Source organism: Notolepis coatsorum (genome assembly GCF_963971535.1).
Source record: "Notolepis coatsorum genome assembly, chromosome: 1".
NCBI lineage: Eukaryota > Metazoa > Chordata > Actinopteri > Aulopiformes > Paralepididae > Notolepis > Notolepis coatsorum.
Window position 1 is genome coordinate 294,252,457 of NC_140165.1, and position 22,238 is coordinate 294,274,694.

At 40.6% G+C, this 22,238-nt stretch overlaps 1 protein-coding gene across 1 annotated transcript in view; it reads right to left on the reverse strand.

Annotated features, from left to right (window-relative positions):
* Window positions 1-2,146: 2,146 nt before the first annotated feature.
* Window positions 2,147-22,238, reverse strand: part of cadm2b (cell adhesion molecule 2b) — a gene marked incomplete at both ends in the record, with an annotated part of 425,499 nt that continues 405,407 nt past the window's right edge. Inside the window, 4 exons of the mRNA XM_084328310.1 lie at window positions 2,147-2,265; window positions 3,514-3,636; window positions 10,333-10,359; window positions 21,874-22,052. Coding sequence (XP_084184436.1) covers window positions 2,147-2,265; window positions 3,514-3,636; window positions 10,333-10,359; window positions 21,874-22,052 — 448 coding nt within the window. The remainder of the gene's footprint in view (window positions 2,266-3,513; window positions 3,637-10,332; window positions 10,360-21,873; window positions 22,053-22,238) is intronic.

The window sequence follows — 22,238 nt, forward strand, 5'->3', positions numbered from 1 at the left end:
CAATACTGAAAAAAAAGCAAATCTCACACATCCCCCATAAAATGCAAAGCAATTACAGCAATTAAGAACTTTATACAAAATGAGTTATTTATAGAATCGTTGGAACTAACAAAAATAACATGTATGAGCATTGGCAATGTGTTTAGATGTCTTTGAAATAGTGACTATGTACACTGAGGGGGGGGGGGGGGGGGGGCGGGGGGGAATCACCAATGCCTCAACATGTTGGTTAGTACTGTTTGCAGCAAACTCAAAGGCCATAACGGTGATTGTTGTATTGTTTTCATGAGCAAAGTTTATTTAATTGATTCACTTAAAAAATGGAAAATATTCACGTCAGACGACTACTTTTGTAATAACAGCAATAATATCAATCAATATAGTATAATATAATTAATTTCAATCAATCATAATAATACATATATTTGAACGAGAATTTTGTACATTTCAACCAATTCTTTAGAACCCCTGCTCATTTGAATTCTGTGTGTGAAAGGAATCTCGGCGTCAAAGTGACTGCAACTGATATCTGAAATGAAAAGCTTTTAACAAGTGTTGGTTTTTTCCTTTCTTTTACCAAAATTGAATACTTACACGTTATATACATGCCTTATTGTGAAACAATCTCTTGTCCACCATAGAACAATGGAGAGAAAAAAATGCAAGACTCATGGAATGCATTAAATAGATATACTGTATAGTCTAATATACAAATCGTAATGTTCCAGGGATCTCAAGGTTCAACAATATTGTTCACCAATTTCTTATATTTTTCTATTTTCTTTATTTTTGTTACCTTTATTTACCCAGGGTAGGTTAGCTGAGCACGGATGCTCTTTTTCAGCAACACCCTGCTTCACACTCACACAATTTTACTAACACACATTCACACCTGGGAGCTGCCCAGTACAACCACAGTCTGTCACTGTTGGCCACTGAGCTGGTCCACCGGAGCAGTGATGCCAATAATCACATTAGCAAAGTAATTTACAGCAATATCAACACACTGAGCATAGTTGTTCAATAATGTAACATAAATAATGAACCCACTCGAGGTTCCAGTCATTCGGTTCCGTATCTCTCGTTCTCACAATAATGGACCAAACTGAAGTTCCTAATCCGTGATGAGGAGAAACTGCTATAGGATTTTAATCCAAACCTTCACTACCTTGACACCATCTCTCTATCTAGACTCCTGTTGAATCCTGAGACATGAAGCAGTTGATGTGTTTTCCCTCCGTGTTTTAGTCATCAGACTTTGTGCTTTAATACTTTTTCTCTGTCGTTACAAATCGAGGACATGAGTTATGGCTCAAATGAATGGCTGCGGGAATATACATGACGGAGCTAAGATGGAGGAGATGGATATCATCTTGAGACAATCGTACAGATTGTGCTTTCTTTTTTTTTTCTTTCTTTTTTCTTTTAACCATTTGTCTCATCTGTATTGGGGGGGGGGAAGATAAAATATTAAATAAAACATAAAGAAACAATGCATTGCCGTGGCGAGGTAACATCCGACTTTTCAAGTGTGCAACAAGGTCTATCAGATGTTAGATATGCATTTAACATATTCTTTTCTTAAAGCAAAATTTTTTGCAAAGCCACGGTTTTCCGACTCGGGGTGAAGTAGGCCTACATTTCTTGCCGCTTCTGGTTGGAAAAATCTGCAAAAAGGTATATGACGGGTACAGTGAGGAGAATGGAGAAATAAAATCTGTAACAAACGTGATCATTTAGGAAAGAGCGGAAAAGAAACAGGAAAGGGAAATACAGTATTTAGGCACTGTAAAAGCTAGAATGGACACAGAGATCTTTTTGATAAAAGCCCAAATAGTACAGGGTTCACATTGAGTATAAAAGGAGAAGGCAATATTCTCAACGATTGCTTGAAAAATAAGCCTAAACTATAATGTAAGACCTGGACCACAACTGAATCAATCTAAGATTGCTTGTCTGCTGGCGAAAATGATCATGAACAAAAGGAAAGAAAGAAAGAAAGAAAGAAAGAAAGAAAGAAAGAAAGAAAGAAAGAAAGAAAGAAAGAAAGAAAGAAAGAAAGAAAGAAAGAAAGAAAGAAAGAAAGAAAGAAAGAAAGAAAGAAAGAAAGAAAGAAAGAAAGAAAGAAAGAAGGAATGACAGAGGTCTAAATGAAGTACTCTTTCTTCTCCTCCGCATGCACGTGGTTCCCCTCTGCGTTGATGATGGCTGTGTCGGCATCAGGGGCGTCTTCTGCGCCCTTGGCCTCGTGTGTTAAATACGTTCCTGTTCAAACAAACCCAAAACACACACACACACCACACACCACACACGCACACACACACATTTCAGTGATTTTATGTCCACATAAATTACAACAACAAGCAAGGGAAATAATATACATGCATGTATGAATACACACACAGACCGACACACACGCACACGCACACACACACACACACGCGCACACGCATGCAGACACACAGCAAGTTGCAGTGTTTATTTCAGAGCTTGTACAGACTGAAGCGTGGCCCCATTGACTTTGCATTGGTTTTGAGGCTAGCTAGCCAGAGAGAGCAGCACGGATTGTGCTGAGAAAGGGCCAGGGGTCCAAAATTCATACCCTTTAAGATTTACTTGTTCGAAATATTTTTGCCATTTTCATAGCCACTCTGCCCCTTGTGGTAGGGATCGGCGGATCAATTGCGAAGTACTCTGATGTCGTTTTGAGAATCGGTACTAACATCGATAAGATTGATACCAAAATAATCTATTTTTACATTAATTTCATTTTAGAAATTAATTTTAGAATAATAATTTTTGCAAACTCTGATCTGATGTCTTCACATGGCAGAGGTTTGCCTTGAAAGATGAGTTCTTGGCAGATTGACATAGACCAGTCTCCCAGGCAGCCAGTGGCTCAGTCAACTACATTTTCAAACATAATGCATGTTCGAATGTCCATGTTCTAAGAGTAGTGTGATAATTAGAGAAAAGGTGAGAGAAAATACAATATAAGGAGCTTATCATGAGGAGTAGCCTAATGAAGACAACAGCATATTACGGTTGTGTTATTCACTTAATGGTATCCAACAGAGCTTTCTTGTAAACAGCTTATATTTATATTCACATTTGTACTTAAATTGTTTCTAGTTAATTGTTGTTCTATATCGAAATGTATCAAGCTTGTACACTATACGGACATGACCGGTTAGCCTAAGCATTGTCCAACACCTCTCCCGAAGGCTAACCGGTCATGTCCGCTTCCATTCATTGTGCTAAGCTAGGCTAACATGCAGAAGTAAAAGGCTTCTTCTTCTGAAGGGAAATAAATCCGTATGCAATACATCAGTGTACAGGCACCACCAGGGATAATGCAAAAGTGAGGGGCAACCTAGACAATTAGACTTAGACTTAGAATAGCGGCTGCATTATCCTTTAACCACCGTGATGAAAATCACTGAAAATGGCAACATTTTTGTCCAAGCAAGACAGTTGAGTTCTTGGAAGAAACAGTCCCGAGGGTAGATTCACCTTTATGTCTGGCCAGATATCGGCCAAGAACTATGATCAAACATAAGGAGATGAAGACAACCACTGCAACAACGCCCCCGATTAATGCATGGTCAGGTCCCCGCTGTCCCAGCGCATTGGGATCTAGACATGGAGAGTGAAGGAGACAGAAAAAAAGACAGAGAGGGGGGAGGCATTGAATTAGCAAGAGAGTGAGTCAGACGGAAGACAAAAGAGACACAGACAGAGAGAGAGACAGACGGAGAGAACAAGACAGAGACAGAGCGAGAGAGACGCAGACAGAGAGAGAGAGACAGATGGAGAGAAAGAGACAGAGAACAAGAGAGAGAGACAGAGCGAGAGAGACGCAGACAGAGAGAGACAGAGCGAGAGAGACGCAGACAGAGAGAGACAGGCGGAGAGAAAGAGGCAGACAGAGAGAACAAGAGAGACAGACAGAGAGAGCAAGACGGAGAGACAGAGTGAGAGAGAGACAGACAGAGAGACAGAGACGGAGAGAGAGAGAGAGTGAGAGAGAGAGTGAGAGAGAAAGAGACAGAGTTAAGTGTGTGGCTCCACTGTGGTTTGTTGACGTACTATAGTAACCATTTCAGCATAGCAACGGGGTGATACATAGGTGACGGGCCTCTATTTTAAAATCATGGCAATAGAGAGTGATATGACAATGACGGAATACAGCCTCAACATTCTCATGTTAGAAGTTCAGCACTGGGGCGTCTGGGTAGTGTAGAGGTAAAAACATTCGCCTACCACCGCAGAGACCTGGGTTCAATTCCTGGGTAGCGGTACTTCCGGCCTGGTCAGACGTTTCAATGAACACAATTGGCAGTATTCGCGGATGGGAATCCGGTGGCATATTAGTCCTGGTCGTTGCAACAGCGACTCCTACTGGTCGGTCGGGGGGCCTGTACAGCGGGTATGGTATCTAGGGGAGATGGCACGAACCTCTGCGCGTGTTACGCTCTCCCAGTGGAACTCCTAGCTGTCAGGTGAAAAGACACGGCTGGCATGTATCAGAGGAGGCACGTGGCAGTCTACACCCTCCCCAGACCGACAGTAGGGTAGATCAACGACCAGGACTGTGACACACACGCGGGGAATTGGCATAAATTGGGGAGAAAATGGGAGAAGAAAAAGAAAAGTGGAGCCCTGCGAGACAACACAACTGCTACTTCAGACAGCACAGTTTGTTGATACAGGGGAAGCCATTTTGGAATGGTTTTAAGACGATACTGACCCATCCTGGTCTTACCATTCTATGAGGAAGAGAAGGAAGCAGGCTCAGAAAGGGCAATGTGCTCTTAGTTAAGCTGTCTCAGCTCCAGTAGCCATAACAGAGTTGCTGATAAACCCTCTCTCTTACCCAGTGGGCCCCTTGCTAAGCTACTTCAGACACATGCATTTTAATATTTTGCCCTCGCGCAGTGTGGTGCTCTGCATCATTGTTGCTGAATATCAGAATTTAAAAAAAGGAGTGGTATTTAGCCTCAGGCTGTTTTCAGGGGCAGAGTGAGGTTTCCAGCCCATGAGCTTGCATTTGTGTTCGTCCTGTAATAAACTGTAAGCGGTCGTGTCTTTACCGCGCTATTTGTGTGCTCTCATTATCTCACGGTGATGAATGACTGTGGCTTGTGCTCAGTTTCGCAAAGTGACCCTGGGAGATATGCATGGGTTATATTCTTGCAACCCTTTCCCCCCCCTCTCTTATTAGCAGAAAACAATTTACAACCTTTGTTTCCAGTCAGTGGATGAATAGGACGTAGCGTTGTGCAGAGTTTCCAGTTGACTTATGCCCATGTAAAATAGAACCACCACCATTGTATTGTCAGGGACTGAGATGCAAAGCACCTTAACATTATGACTATTTTGATACAACTACTGAAGACGTCCAGAGTACATGTTTCTTCTTTCCTCTGGTGCGGCTTACTGTGGTTGAACTCCCATGGGTACGATGATCTCTAAGGCTGTGATAACATTGGACGCCTTTTTGAACACGCATGTGCCTTTTTTCTATGGTTTTCAATGGTTTCGACAGGCACGCTTCTCCAAACTACGCACCTCGCGTTTTTCAATTAAATCAACCGAGGTACTGTATCTGAAAAGAAATCGACAGCAAAACAACCAATCTATAATGGAGGAGAAGCTAATTTTGGCAGTTCCCAACAGACCTTGTTTGTATGACCAGGTCTTACCACGACCAAGATATGAACAGCAACACCTGGAGGACTGTGATTGGTAATGTATGTAACTTATGTAACATTAGCTGAGGTACTTTTGATTCTCTATGTACACCGCCACGCCTCGTGTTCGAGCGCAAGAAAAAGGCGTCCAATGTGATCATAGCCTAAAGGTGATGACTCCCTGTCAATGGGGGCATTAAGCAATGGCTATATCCAGCCCAATCTTGCTTAAAATATGTAAATAAAGTAGTAATCGACCACAGGAAAAAGGTACATAGTATATTATGTTATGCATGCGCATCAGGCACCCAATGCCGGAAATAAAGCTGTGTTGACCAGTGTTGATGATCAAAGCATTGCTGTGTTTGTGTTTGTAATACTCAAGTGGCCTGCGACTACAATTATCGTTGGTTCAACTCCCAGTCGTGGACTTTTGGACTTTTGCTGATACGAAAAGTAAATATCTTATACAAGATGCAAATATATTACTTGGCTATAACATAACGTACATTATGTACTTTTTTCTTTTCTTCCTGTGGTCGATTAGTACTATTGATGTTTTCTGATTAGTCTGTATTGCTATATCACACACAACTGATGTGCAATGCTCACAGAAGGGGGAAGTGCCATGCTTCTTTAGCTTCTGAGAACATTTTAGCTTGTATTTTATGAACTGTTTCTGTTTAGAATTGTATACAATCACCATCAATGTCTTTTTAAAATTTTTATTTTTTGTCTTGAAACATTACGCAAATGACTCAAATGTTAAAGGGGACATATTATAGAAAATGGGTTTTGCCTCGTCTTTGAAAATGACAGCGTTTTAAATCTTCAGATTAACACGCCTAATCTAGCTGTTCCAAATGATTGCTCTTTGTGATGTCACATGCAATAATTTATCTTTAATTAATCAATTAGATGTGCTTTTCGGTGCCTGGAACACTGCCTACCTAATGTACTGCCCAATTTATAAATGTTTTATTGCTTTGGGTATGAGGTAGCCAGGCAGGGAAGGACATAATTAATTAAAAACTTGGTGTGTTGCTACACCCACCATGAATGCCTTGTTCAATAAGAAAGAAAGAGATGCTGGAGAAGAAATACTTCGAATTAAGTTTTTACATTTTAGAATTTTATTTTTTGCATAAAAATAAACCAAATTAATTTTTTTTACAAACCACAGATTCAAGGAATGCATATAATTGTTGAATAGAAACACAATACATAATACGTCCCATTTAACACTGGCACAAATAATCAAAGTTGCATTATAGGCTCACAGCAGTCAAGTCAAGTTCAATTATTCAGATGAGGCAATCAGCAGGTAATAATGTATTTTGACCAAATAAACTGAAGTCTATATATATGTTAACCATCTATACAGTCTCATGTCTGATGTACTACCCAGTATCAGTCTGACGGAGAACCCACTGCATGAGCAAATACACATGTATGGGGAAGAAAAAAATACATTTAAGCAGCTCACTGGGACATCAATTACTCTACATTAGCTTTAATTAGTCCAATTAGGTGCTCAATTAAATTAATACGACCTGATCTGGAAATACTGTCTGATACAAATTACCATATTCATGACATTGAACTGAAATGGTTATATTCCTTGCAAGAAAGAGCAGATGACTAAGAGGACAGCAGACTGTAATAAGAGGCTACAGTTAAAGGAACACGCCAACATTTTGGGAAATTGGCTTACCGTCTTCTCCAGAGAGAGAGAAGAAGATAGATACCAGTTTCCTCTCTGTGCGTTCAGTAGAAAGCTATCTGGCTGCATGTTAGCCTAGCTTAGCACAATGAATGGAAGCGGACATGACCGGTTAGCCCTAGGCATTATCCAACTAACACCTCTCCCGAAGGCTAACCGGTCATGTCCGCTTCCATTCATTGTGCTAAGCTAGGCTAACATGCAGCCAGATAGCTTTCTACTGAACGCACAGAGATGAAACTGGTATCTATCTTCTTGTCTCTCTCTGTAGAAGACGTTAAGCCAATTTCCCAAAATGTTGGCGTATTCCTTTAAAGTGGCTACAAAGGAACTAGAATGATGTTATAAAGTTAGATGAATGCATTATGTGCAACTGAAGAAATGTGGTTAGAAGAATTATTTCTATAATAATAACAGCACTATATAGAATATACAGTATCAAACTGTTTGCATGTGGAATATTACATTTTCCCCTACTGTTACCAAATTAATATTTGATTATTAATCAATTATGTTAACATGCCCACCCTGGTAACAGATGCAATATCAAAGCATGGTTCACCAGGACAGCCAGGGGTGGAAATCCATTACGTATAGGACTACTTTGACTCAAATCTGTTTTTGAGGCGCTTGTACGTCACATTTTCATTTTGAAGCACTGTACTTTATACTTTTATTCCATATCATGCTTTTCTCTTTGCTACATCTAACAGTTACTAGTTACACTGAAGAATATGTATTTTAATACAAAACATGCGATCAGTTCAGGAAAACTTTAATTTTTTTGAGGGGTTCTGAGCCAGTAATCTTTTCATTGACGACTGATAACTGTATCTTTAATGATCTTTCGTGTTATTTTCAACCACCCTATCTTTCTCTCATCTGGCGCCATGCCAATTGATTTTGTCGACTGGACCCCTGCTGAGGGAATTGTAGTTTCTAGTAGTGGAGTTGAGCTGGGCAGAGCTGCAGATTTGGAAGATTGCAGAAGAGATAGACTGGCCTGTGGAGACTAAGCTTCAGCCAACTTAATCGGCTAAAAACCTTAACTCACTTAAGATAAATGGTCCAATTTACGTGATCTTGGTGGGATCAGGATTAAGATAATAGAAAAAAGGGATTGAGGTAGAAAATAACCCTTCCAAAAAAAAAGTATCATGGTAGTTTGCAATTTCAGTTTCATCATACCAGTTATGGTCATAAATAATAGACCATGGTACTGCCATGGTAAAAGTAATGTATCGCCGTGGTGCCACGTTTGCACATAATTAATAGCATGGTGTAATCCAATTTAAACCATGATACAGAGGGTAATATCATGGTATTTCCGATCATAAAAAATATTATTATTATTATTTTTTAAATACCATGATTCTTTTTCCTAGGGGCACCACGGTCACTCTTTAAACCACAGGGGCTAATGTAGCCAGACACGTCAGACCCATGGAACTTGATGCAAGAATGCTCTCCACTGGGTCTGAACGAGGCACGTCAACTAAATAGCCTCCTGGCAAAAACGGTCGTCAATAAAGTCAGTTTGACTTACCGTGGTGACGTGTTGGTGTCTTGTCTCTCATCCCGTAATGAATTCCTGGCGCTGTAATCACATTAAAGTACAGGGGAGAAAAACATTTCTCTCTTTCTCTGTATGTTACCAAGGCAATGGGCTGTCATGTGTGCACGCAGGCACTTTTATGTCGAAGTTTAGCTCCATGCGCGCAAGGCTTGTTTACAGTGGGGAGAGCGGTTGGCAGTGACACCGGCTTCCCCCCACACTTTAACGAGCAACTAAACCCCGCAAATAAACCCATTGAGAGATTGCCATCTCATGGTTAAATACATGCTGTTGCTATTGCATTCTGCTATTGGCTGACCCTTGGTGCCAGGTGAACACACATCCTACATTACCAAGGTCATTAGGAATGAACTAAAACTAAAAAAACTAAAACTCGATTTGATACTTCAGAACAGAAAGAGAAAACTAACTGAAACTATATTGTATACTTACAAAGCTAACTAAAATGAATACAAAATTATATATATATATATATATACAGAACATGTCTTTAGTTTTAGTCTTTGTCAATTTGGTCACATTTGTCAACAAAGCAAACACATGAGGAGGTATTGGGGCATAATGTTCATTGAGATTGGGATGTTTCCTGTGAGTCAACTGCTTCACAAAGTGATGTGTTTGTTTTACACAATACCTATTCTGAACTTCTTAAATCGTGCCCCTGACAAATACCACAAATAAGCTTAACAATTAAAATGCAATAAAATAATGTATAAAATAAAAACGAATGAAAAATACAAAACTATAATAACTTACGTCACCTGGCACAGAGATAGCGATAACACACATTTAACCTTTAGACAGTCATCTCTCAATGGCTCTATTTGTGGGGTTCAGGGTTTGTGATCACAGCGCCAGGAATTCATTATGGGATGAGAGACAAGACGCCGACACCTCACCACGGTACTTCATTTGACGACCACTTCCCGCCAGGAGCCTCTACTCATTACTTCTCTGTGTGCCGCAGTGGTTCAGACCCAATGGAGCGTTTGCTTCTGTAGTGTTCCATGGGAGCTGACGTGTCGGCCTAGGGCTAACGTGATGGTGGAGCACCTCCTGGCACTAAAGATTATAGTGAATGTGTTCCTTTTTGTTTTCGAGCACCTTTACAATCAAAGACTTCAATTGGTAATGAATGTCTTTTGCATTTCTACTTTTCCATCATGGTATTATCGACCACCACTGGCTCCAGCAGACAGAGTGTCCATGCAAAGGTGATGGTTGGGCTCATGCTGGGTGAGAAGGCTATGAAGTGTCCTGTTCCAGAACCTGATCCAGCATCGCACGGTGTAACTCTGGCTTGCAATGGTTATCTAGGAGGCTAGCAGCGTTATATTTACCTGTCGTGGGCCCTGGTAAGTCTTTGGCTGTTGCCATGGTTGCAGACAGAGACAGGAGAGGGGGAGACGAGGGGGAACAAACATCATGATAAAAAAGGTGACCACAGAAAGATCAAATGATAAAATGAAACATGGGGAATTAACATGGCCTTCGTTTGAGTATTTTAATTACCACAACGTGCAATACAACCATTGAAAGCAAAGCTTACTGTCAGGACCAAACACATGCATAGCTTGGTGGGAACAGTCGCTAGAGACAACCAGGGGTTGAACTGTATAGGGGAGCTCATCTTCCATTAGGGGGGTCTGGGGGCACCCCCCCCCCCTAAATGATCATCTTCCATATGTTTTGACAGGGGAATAGAGACAAGTTTTCAATGAGAACTGCAACCTTTTTCTTTGCTACAATGATTAAAAACGCTCATTAAAGGGGTCATTAACCACTTAAGACCTAAAACCTTTTCACGATTGTTCCAAGGTCAAGGTCAAAGTCAAACTCTGCAGTATAGGTGCCACATATAAGTGCCATACACCATTGGAAAACTGGGACCCTAAGGGATCATTTGAGATGCAGCTCAACACGTATGTCAATATTTTATGTCTTATTTTCAATAGACCATGCCACTGGGAAATCAGCACAAGATACACTCACACAGACAAAAATAAAGTCAATTTTCAGTGTACACTGATGTGACCAAAAGCAAGAATAATCACTATCATTTTTGGATTAATGGTTTTGGTGGATTTCCACAACTACTAAAGTAGACATTTTGTCAAACAAAATTGCTCCCCTGCGCAAAATAATTAACTTGGCACCTGTGATAGAAGAGTGCTGATGACCAAAGTTATATATCACAACTCAAAGTAACCTTTGTACTGTCTTCAACCTTTGTGCTTCATAAAGCGAGAGCTCATTTGCAAGTCATAAAAATGCTTTTAGCATGTCTTACAGACAAAGTGTTCCTGTGACATTGACCGGCCCTTGTGGAAGGCGCTTTACAAGCAAAAATTGCTAACAATAGTAATACCATTAGCGCGGGTGGGGTTATGGCTAACATATGGAGCATGAGCTCTCTGTAAACATTAGATTAGCATGAATTGCATGTGTCCATATTGCCATTGTAATGCTGGGACCAGCGTAGGATGTACCGAAGCCTAAACGCAATCTAAAATTCCCATTAGATAGTCTCATGCTCTGGGAAAATGATTGTGTTTGTGCAGTAGTTCATGTAGTGTGCTAGTTCCATGTTTAATTTAATCCATCAGAACTTCCCGTTACAATATTTCCAAGATGTTTTCTCAGGGCTAATTATCTACTGTAAAGAAAATCAAAATGAAAGGTAATACAGCAATAATATAAATATATATAAAAAAAGAGAAAATGGGAGGGAAGAGAAAAAGAAAAAAAAGGAAAAAGAGAAGTCGTTGAAGTCATCAAGTAAAACAATGCTATTTTCTAGCTGAAGGCCCGGCTGGGAGCTCATCAATCATCAGCCGGGTGCGCTTAGTGTCATGTTTGCTAGTGCAGTGAGCGGTGAGAGAGGGGCCATGGAGGGGGGTGCGAGCGTACCTGCCAGTACAGCTGTGACTGCATATGGTTGATGTGGTGGTGGTGGCGGTGGCGGTGGTGGTATTAGCAGACTGGAAGAGTGGATGCTAGGAGGGGGAGCTGGAGATGGAGGCGCTAAGGTGATGGCGTCTGCTAAATGAAAGAGAAACAATAGGGAGCAGAAAACAAACCTCTCGGCGGGGAACAGGCTTTACATGAGGACAAATTACAGGGGAAAACAATAAGAAACCCAGCACAAATCAATTACTGTACCTCTGCGTGGCTTTTTACATGCAGTAGGTTAATTCTGGCCGCTCACTTGAGTGAATACAGTCAGAATAACAAAACAGCGTGGGTGAGACAATGCAAAGCAGAACAAAAACAAACGACTGAAATATTAAGACGAGATAAAATCATGGCATTTATGCAAAAAAAAAAGAATTAACGTGAGCGTGAGGCCGTAGAACCCGGATGACATGAATGACGGAAGGAAACGTGGTGTTTATCAGGGGAATGAGCAACACATAGACAATGTAACATGTGGGCGTCGGCAGCGTATACAATACATATACTGGATAAAACCTGAAGCTTATCACATCTCACGCTTGTCAAAGATGAGAATACCGGCGGTAGTAGTGGTGGCACGGTAAGTGAAATGAGATATGTGATGTCTCCAGACTGTTGGCTGAGAGACAGGACTGCAGACTAAGCAGATTTAGAACCACACTTCTGCTACTATACGGCTTTGTCAGCGCAGGCTTCCTTTCATTTCCCTCTGCATCTCAGACACGAGAATTACACGGCATCATATATCTCCTCACTTCATTCATTATCGCACATTAACAAGTAATGGCGGATGGTGATAAATTGTGGCTTCAGATGACATTTATTGCTCCTCAGCTCTCATCGTGTCATTAGCAAATTAGGTTCAGAGGCTTAGGCAATCCAAAAAGCCACTAGAAATATCGAGATTCTTTTTTTTTTGCAGCCAGACTCCGCAGCTCTGCAGAATGAGCATCACTGTCAGTGGTAATGAGGCTCTCTCTTATGCCTATTACCCGCTTTTCTCCCAGCAATTGCTCATTCCAACACCAGCAGGGCTGGGCAGGTTGCTTTCAGAAGTGTAATCTGTTTTGGATTACTGATAAATTGCTTAAAATAGGCCTAATCAAGAGACATAATCCACTGGAATACTAGGAATGGTAATCATGTAATCTGATTACTTTCACTTGCTTTTGGACTCCAAATAATGTAAAATATTGATTTATGTTAACAATTTATTCCCATTAACCCTTTCGGGTGTGAGCTTTCTAGAATGTTTTCTCAAAATTCTACATTAGGATTGTCATATGTGATATGCGAGGTAGTACATGTCATTATCATCTACCACCAGTATCAACTAGGGGTGTAACGGTACACGTATCCATACCGAACCGTTTCAGTACGGGACCTTTGGTTCTCTACGCGCTGTGTACCGAACATATACAATGTTACATTAACCACTAATGGAACACACATGCATTTTTTGTGTCTGCAGAACTTAACTCCAAGTGCCCCGCCTTCCCAAAATATAATTTGCGCAAAGGGCCAGATGTTGTTCGTTCGTTCAGCCCACGCACAACACTGAGAGATTACCTGTAGTTTAGCATAGCCTCATAGTATGGCAAACGCAAACGACAAGCCATAGCTAGAAGACCTGTGACTTCAAAACCGAGGTACGTACCGAACCGTGGTTTTTGTGTACCGTTACACCCCTAGTACCAACCAAGATGTGTTTAATTAAGGATGTTAGTGTTCAAATATGGTTTTGAGTAATCAAAGTAGTAATCCCTTCTATCTAATCTATCTATCTAATCAAAAAAATAATTCTTCAGTAAATGTAACTAAACTATTAGTACTATTCAGTAACTTTAACTATTGCACTTTCCAGTTGTTGGGATCAAGGTTCAAGGTTTATTTGTCACATACAGTTGTACAAGTACAGTGCAGTGAAATGCTTCCTCGAGAACTCAGGAACTATTAGGAATGTCTGACCACTACATATAACACCATGCCAGTTAGGGTACATAAAAACAGACCCTCACCTGCACCTTGTGTATAGTTTATTTGTCTCACATTTCTTATATTCAGAGTTAATTTTCTCCTATTTTGTATATTCAGATTTTATTTTATTGCTTATATTTATGTCTTTCTTCTATTACCCTGCCCATACCCTCCCCTCCCCTGTGCTGCTATGACGCCCGAATTTCCCCCAAGGGGATCAAAAAATCATATCTGATTTTACCCTGTGCAGCCAGATTAGCTACTGTGTGTAATCCCGTTACATGTAACTTATTACTCCTCAACCCAATTCACCGGTACACTGGCCCTCTGATGTTTTTATCATGAAAACACTGCTATGGATATCTGTGTTTCACATTCTTCACAGATAATCTGATGCAGAGTCAGAAATAGCTCACCGGGACACATGTCCTGACTCCACCATCGACCACCCCCCACCCCCACCCCCCCCCCCCCCCCAGTCGGTTCACAATTCATTCTTTTATGGTTTTGAAAAAAAAAAAAAAAAAAAAGCATTTCCTAACTTTGAATGTGAGTGATGAAACTTGGGTCCAATACACGGAGCACAGATGTGACAGGATGATATGGACCTGCCTGACATCACTCCTTCCATACCTGCATGGAGCCCGCTGAGAGAAAAAGGAGAAGAGATAACAAAAGCTAAAGAAAAAAAAAGAATCTGTCACCCCTTTTTTCTCTTCCCCCCCCCCCTCCCCTCCCCTCCCCTCTCCAAGAAGATCTGTCTCTCTCCAAAGAAGAAGAAGAAGCCTCAGCGTTGAAAAAAATGATCCCTACAGAGGGACTGAAGCGCATCCACTGAGCTAGCCGCTGTAAGCATGAATAAACCCACCGTCTCTGAGCTGGGATAAGTCCTTCCCAAAACAAACCTCCAGAGGGATTGTTGATTTGGCAAAAAAATTAAATATGGTGTAAATCTGAGTTGGATTTTAATATTGTGCCATTGTTTTTGAAATTTTGAAGAATTTGAAGGGGGGAATAAGCCAGGCTTTCAGGCAAACTTTGTTTCAAAAGTTTCTCCCTATAATTATTAATGGTTTTTTTTTTCATTTTAATTCTGATAAAACATGCACAACACACAAACATTCAGTGTGCAGGCTCACGACTTAAACCTTTTTGGTAAATATGGTGCAAAGCCCTTAAAACCAGGAAAACTGATGCTATAGTCTTTGTTGCTGCTGCCCAGCATGTGGCTGTGTCATCAGCATAGGGTGACTTTAGGTCATGAATAGAGCCTGAGATATAGAGAAAGTACTGACAACTGTAAACATTTATATAATCATGTCATTCATATGATGAATACATGGAGATGTGTTCTCATGGCCAGTACAGAGAGACTGAACTTCTATCCCCAGGCCATCAGGATGCTCAATGACAATGACACTATGTAACAACCCATCATCTACACTCACTGCACACACATCCACATGTACACACTCACTTTAAACAAACACTCACCTTACCACTCACTTTAGACACTTTAACACACTTTATATGTATCTATTATTAGAGATAATAATTAGAGTTATTTGCACTACGTTCATACCTCATTTGCACCCTACCCTACGTTTTGTACCTCTGCATTGTACCTCACTGTTACTCATTTTACTCTGTATTGTATATTGTATATATGTATATTGACTTTACTTACTTTTTACTTACTTCTTAATTACTTAATTTTTTAAATTTTTTAATTTTTACTTACTTTCTTTTTACTGTATGTAGCACACTCTCAGGGGTTCATACAGAAACAAGCATTTCATCATAAAGTATTCTGTATTTTGTTGTGACTAATAATAAGCAAACTTGAAAACTTGAACTTGCAAAATTGGCAAAGAGTTTTCATTTAAAAAGTATACCTAGCCTAGATTATGTGGCTGTGTGGGACACAGATCCTGGAATGGGGTCTTTTGATCTTTGTCATCAAATCCCAGATAATGAGGTGACTATTCTATGATGATTGGATATCCACATTTTCAAATTAATGAATCGTAGCTTTTTGTTCCGGAAACAACACGTGTCTAGCTTCATCCAACCCAAACAACTTGTATTGTGTGACAAACAACTTGTGTTTTCACAATTCTTTGTGAGAGATTGCCAATCACTATCCTCCTCGCCCAGTAGCCAGCCAAGCTGGTGAAGCAGTCCTTGTCGCGCGAAGTACTCACCCCCATTTGAGTTGAAACTCCAGTGAGATTTGTGAGTCCACACACACACACACACACACACACACACACACACACACACACACACACACACACACACACACACACACACACACACACACTAATGCAAAGATGGAGCCGTGAAGGCCAACCTTTGTCTGTTTATACTTTTTATTCTTATAATGTATTTATATGACCCTGCCTGTACCTCCCCTCCCCTTCCCTGTGGTGCTATTACCCCAGAATTTCCCTTGTCTTATCTTATCTTATCTTATCTTATCTTATCTTATCTTATCTTATCTTATCTTATCTTATCTTATCTTATCTTATCTTATCTTATCTTATCTTATCTTATCTTATCTTATCTTTTAACTTAACTTAACTTATCTTGTTTTATCTTGCTGTGTGTTAAGTGGAGAGCACAAACCTCAATGGAGTATCAACCGGCATGGGGGTGAGTATAGATAACTGCAGGATTTTCACTTTAAAGAGAACTGTGTGATGTAATGATCTGCTTCCTGCACTTTCCGCCATCTCTATTTTCTCGCCTGCACCACCATCTCTTTTAAGTGATCTCTCCTCCAGGCACTAGTCAAACACTAAATACTGCACCCTCAGCACCTTCCCTTTCCTCTTAGTAGAAACTCTAACAGCTGAACCTGTGAGGAGCACTCCACCTCCAGAAATAAAGCTGATTAACCTCTTAAGCCTGATCGGCCCGGTACAGAGATTTATTTCACGTCATAAATAGATCAATACAGTCCGTATTAAGTAATGTTGTGTTTCTTTTTCAAATATAGCCAAGAGTAAAGACCCTAACCCTATCAAGACAGCAGTCAAAGTGTATATTTCCAGCACTATGTTTGTTTACCAATGATTTTAAGTGTTATATGACAAATATGAGCTTATACAAATCTCTGTGCATTGCATCGGAAACCGGATGATTTAGACACGAGGAAATGACGCTGTCATGAAATCGTTGTACAGTAGTCCTAAGAAAGAGGAGTCCCAGGTCTTTCGATGGACGTCGACATTTCATAAAACCACACTACCCAGCTCACACCAGCCACTGTCAAAGCTGCAGCCAGCTGACATGAAAAAAAGATATTTGCATGAATTTTGTGATTATATCTCATGGGTCGAATAAACATAAACATTATTGCATTAAAATACAATGTTCAGATTCAGAGGTGACTATTCTATGATGATTGGATATCCACATTTTCAAATTAATGAATCGTAGCTTTTTGTTCCGGAAACAACACGTGTCAAGCTTCATCCAACCCAAACAACTTGTATTGTGTGACAAACAACTTGTGTTTTCACAATTCTTTGTGAGAGATTGCCAATCGCTATCCTCCTCGCCCAGTAGCCAGCCAAGCTGGTGAAGCATTCCTTGTCCTTGTTACTTTACATTATACAAAAGTAACTGTACTTACAGTAGATTTCATTCACGGTCTTTGCTGCCCTGTAATGGGCGCCTGGTGGTACTAACTCTGCCATTGGAAAGAGGAGATTTGGCCCGATCCATAGATGTATGACTTCGCCATAATAAGGTCATTTATAGGCCTGATATTCTATAGTATTATATTCATATTTCAAATAGCATGTGTCCGGATGGCAAAATTCAGTACTGTATCTACAAAAACCCCTGTCAATCATCTGCCCTTAATTAATTCGATTTTTAGTAATCTTGATCTCAAGAAGGTGCTGAATGTCTGGTCAATGTTAGCATGGTGTTATTCACTGTCAAAGATGAAAAAAATTATTTTAATTTATATTCTCCTTTGGTTCATTACAATTTACTCAAGCATAGTAACAGACACACAAATTCTGACACTGGGGATACATTCCCTGAGGTCCATAGATGTCCCTAGATACCAAGAACATGAAAATGGACCTTGTAGAAGTGGAGCAATCCTCCATTTACTTGGGTATGTACTTTTATGCACATTTTCAGAAAATATGGCTAGGGCTTAAGAGGTTAATTGAGTCCCTCAGACGAGGAACCATAAACTGCATCTCTGTTGTTGTTCACTCATAGTTAAAGACAGTAGTAGAGGTTGAGTATTTTATTATCTAAAGATGGTAAGTTAGAGTGTTTTGTTCACTCATAGTTAAAGACAGTAGAGGTTGAGTACTTTATTATCTAAAGATGGTAAGTTAGAGTGTTGTGTTCACTCACAGTTAAAGACAGTACAGGTTGAGTACTTTATTATCTAAAGATGGTAAGTTAGAGTGTTGTGTTCACTCACAGTTAAAGACAGTCGACGTTGAGTCGTTTCTTGTGATGTATCACATTCGCACAAGTGATTTAGATGAATTGCAAATACATGGGCTGTCCAAAAAAAAGAGATTTTTTTTACCAGGAAGTTAATAAAAGCATCTCTGTGAAATGTTGAAAATTTTAAATATCAAGACCTTAATGGATGATTAACAGTTCCCAGGAAGGCATATGCAAAAGCCTTGATATTTCTTTTATTTTCATAAGTTCATAATATCTATCTAGCAGTGGAGGTTATTCCATAACAACACGTGAGGCAGTACTTCACTCATAATTATTATTAATTTACATATATATATTTTTTATTATTATTATTATTATTATTATTTATTTTTATTAGAAATGTTTTCCTCTGTAAAAAAATGCCAGTGAATTATTTTTTTTCAAAAATGGCCAAGTGACAGCTCTGAGCTCTCTAATCAGGCCTGATCCCATAACTGCAGTAATGGCGAGCTGTCAATCACTCAGTGCAAAATAACTGCACGGGTTGATCTTAGGAATATAATTATCCAATCAAAATAGGGTAGGGTAGGCGGGTTAGTGACACTATGCGCACGCGATTGATTGGCGTTCACGCCGTGCCACACAAACTTAAGATCCAATCAGAGACCCACAGCGGCGTGATTTTTTTCCGTAACCTATGTTTGCGATGGAAAAAAATCACGCGCCTCGGCAAGTTTGTTTACAAAATAATTGTATCTCAGTTGAAGAAGCTAACTTGTTGGAGCTAACGTAGCTAAAGGGCTACCACCGCAGCTACCAGGCCCAGGGTGGAGTGTTTTGTTATTGTTCATGAACTTATTGTGCATCGTTTGATGATATATATATTTTTTATTATATCAACAGAACAATGTTTAGTGGATTTCGACAGCATCCTCACGCAAATGAAGGATCGATTAGATCACAAAAGACTGCTGTTTGTTGCATTGCTGGATTTGCAACTGCAGAGGAGGTCATTGAACGTTTCATCAGAAAAGAGCGAAGGATGGATTTCATTTACAAGTGATGGGAGGGACAGGGACACTATTTCCTCCTAAGAAGTAACGTTGTCAATGGTGAGTGAAATTCTTTTTTTTAATATTTAGTAGCTGTGTGGGGCGGGTCTGTGTTGATTATGAATTAATTGGCTGTATTTTACTGCGTGCGTTGGTATGCTTTCTGCCTTTCTGTGGGTAACGAGCGATTTATTTTGGTCAGCTGTGGCCTGGCCTCTGTGTGTGCGTGTGTGTGTGTGTGTGTGTGTGTGTGTGTGTGTGTGTGTGTGTGTGTGTGTGTGTGTGCACACGCGTGTGTGTGTCGTTCAGTTCCTATAGTGCTGAGTGATGTGCATCTGAGATTGCTCTGGTGATGCGTTCTGTACATCCAGGCGAAATGACAACAAGTCCCAAGCTGTGACTGACTGAGAGTGCAGTAGTCCAGGGTGGAAATTTACCGTGAATTTTACAAGCTCTATTGTACAACTTTGCTATGGGTTCTTCTATAATTTCCTTTCCAACCAGTTCTGGACCCAACATCTCCTCTCCTCCTCCTCTTCCTCTCCCTCCTCCTCCTCTTCCTCTCTCTCCTCCCCTCCTCCTCCTCTCCCCTCCTCTCCCTCTCCTCTCTCCTCCCCTCTCCTCCTCTCCCTCTCCTCCTCCTCTCCCCTCCTCCTCCTCCTCTCACCTATTGCTATTGATGTGATGTTTGTAAGTGAGGCGTGTGTGTCAAGAGTTACTCCAAGGTAAGTAAGTAAGTAAGTATTTATAAAGCACCTTTCATACATGTCATGTAGCTCAAAGTGCTGTACACAATTATAAATAATAATAATAGTAACGTAAAAATGAAAATAACGTAAAAACAGTCATTTGCTTACCAGTTTGGGAGAACAGGTCCGCACAAACATTTCCGCTCAGTGGCAACCGGAAGTGCACTAAACCAATGCACTTGTATGGTAGCAATGTTTAGCTCTTATAACGCTAGTGTAGTTACGTTTTTATCAGTGGTCATAGTTGGGTCCATAGTGCTTTACCAAGTCCCATGGATCCATCAGTGGCCGTGTATTGTGGTAGAAAGAAAGAAAAAGAAAAACGTATAAAGAAAACAGTCTAAAGTTTGAAAGTTTGGGAGGTCCGCAAAAACACGCCTTCAGCTCAGAAGGTATTTATTACTAGTGCCTGTTGTCTTTAACTGTAGTGTCTGTCTGCTGTCTTCATAACCACACTGTGTGTCTGTACTTCTTTATTACATTTTTTTTATCTCTCCCGTCCTCCCCAATATTTTTTACTCACAGCCACCACTGCCATACACATTGGGGGATGTTTAAAAAATATAATTTAACATATAATATAATAATTTGTGCTTCACCAAACATTTTTGTCAGCAGCCGCCACTGCTATCTAGGTATCTATGAAGATGATTTCACCTTGTTTCAGTGTTATGTTGTCGTCTATGAAGATGATTTCACCTCGTTTCAGTGTTATGTTGTCGTCTATGAAGACGATTTCACCTCGTTTCAGTGTTATGTTGTCGTCTATGAAGACGATTTCACCTCGTTTCAGTGTTATGTTGTCGTCTATGAAGACGATTTCACCTCGTTTCAGTGTTATGTTGTCGTCTATGCAGACGATTTCACCTCGTTTCAGTGTTATGTTGTCGTCTATGCAGACGATTAAATTCTTAAGATGCAACTTGTCACAAAGGATTAGTACCAGACTGCCGATTCAACGAACATTATCTGAAGTCTATACAACTACAATACCTCACCCTTATATCAGTAAAAAAAAATCTGCAGTAGGCACTGTACATAACGGCGCTGAAAAGCTACGCAAAGATTTGAGTACGAGTATCCTGTCATAAAGAAATCTGCATTAAAAAAAGGAAAGAAATACATAAAGCAGGTATATATTTATAGATTCATTCAACCCTCTCATTGTGGATATTAGTCTATTTGAAATCCACAATGTAAAACAGAACAGGCTGGAGTCTTAAGATATTCTGGAACCCTATTGTCCCACAATATGTAGTTATTATGCAAGGTTCATGTGAGTGGAGTGTGCACACACACACACACACACACACACACACACACACACACACACACACACACACACACACACACACACACACACACACACACACACACACACACACACACACACACACACACACACACACACACACACACACACACACACACACACACACACACACACACACACACACACACACACACACACACACACACACACACACACACACACACACACACACACACACACACCCCCCCCCCCCCCACCCGGGCCCCTTGCTGTGACTACATCATTTTCTGGCCCCTCACCACCACCTACCGGTAAGTTGCCAATGCCTGGGTGAGCACACAGGGTGCGACGAGCATCAGTCAAAGTCTGTCTGTTCCTGCATGTGGAATTGCACGGGGAAACGGATCAACCGTAAAATAAGGCTCGAGCGGTAAGTGAGATACTCACCGTATACGAACAGTATATATTCGGCCTGGCTGGTCCCGAGGTGGTTACTGGCCTCACAGCGGTATGTGCCGTTGTCCGTTTTGTTCAGAGTGGTGATGGTCAGTTCCCTGCCCTCCACGATCATACGCTCAATGTCCGGCAGCTCGCCTCCATCTTTGGACCACAGCACCGGCTCAGGTCTGGTAAAGGCAAAAACACGACGTGATTTTCAGAACTCGTGACTCGACTTGGACTTGAGCACTGATGACTCGGACTTGGACTTGGACTCGATCATGATGACTGCATTCGGACACGGAAGGTGCAGACGAGGACTCAGACTTGTTCATTGATAAATACAGTTATTTATTTTTTATATATATTTTTAT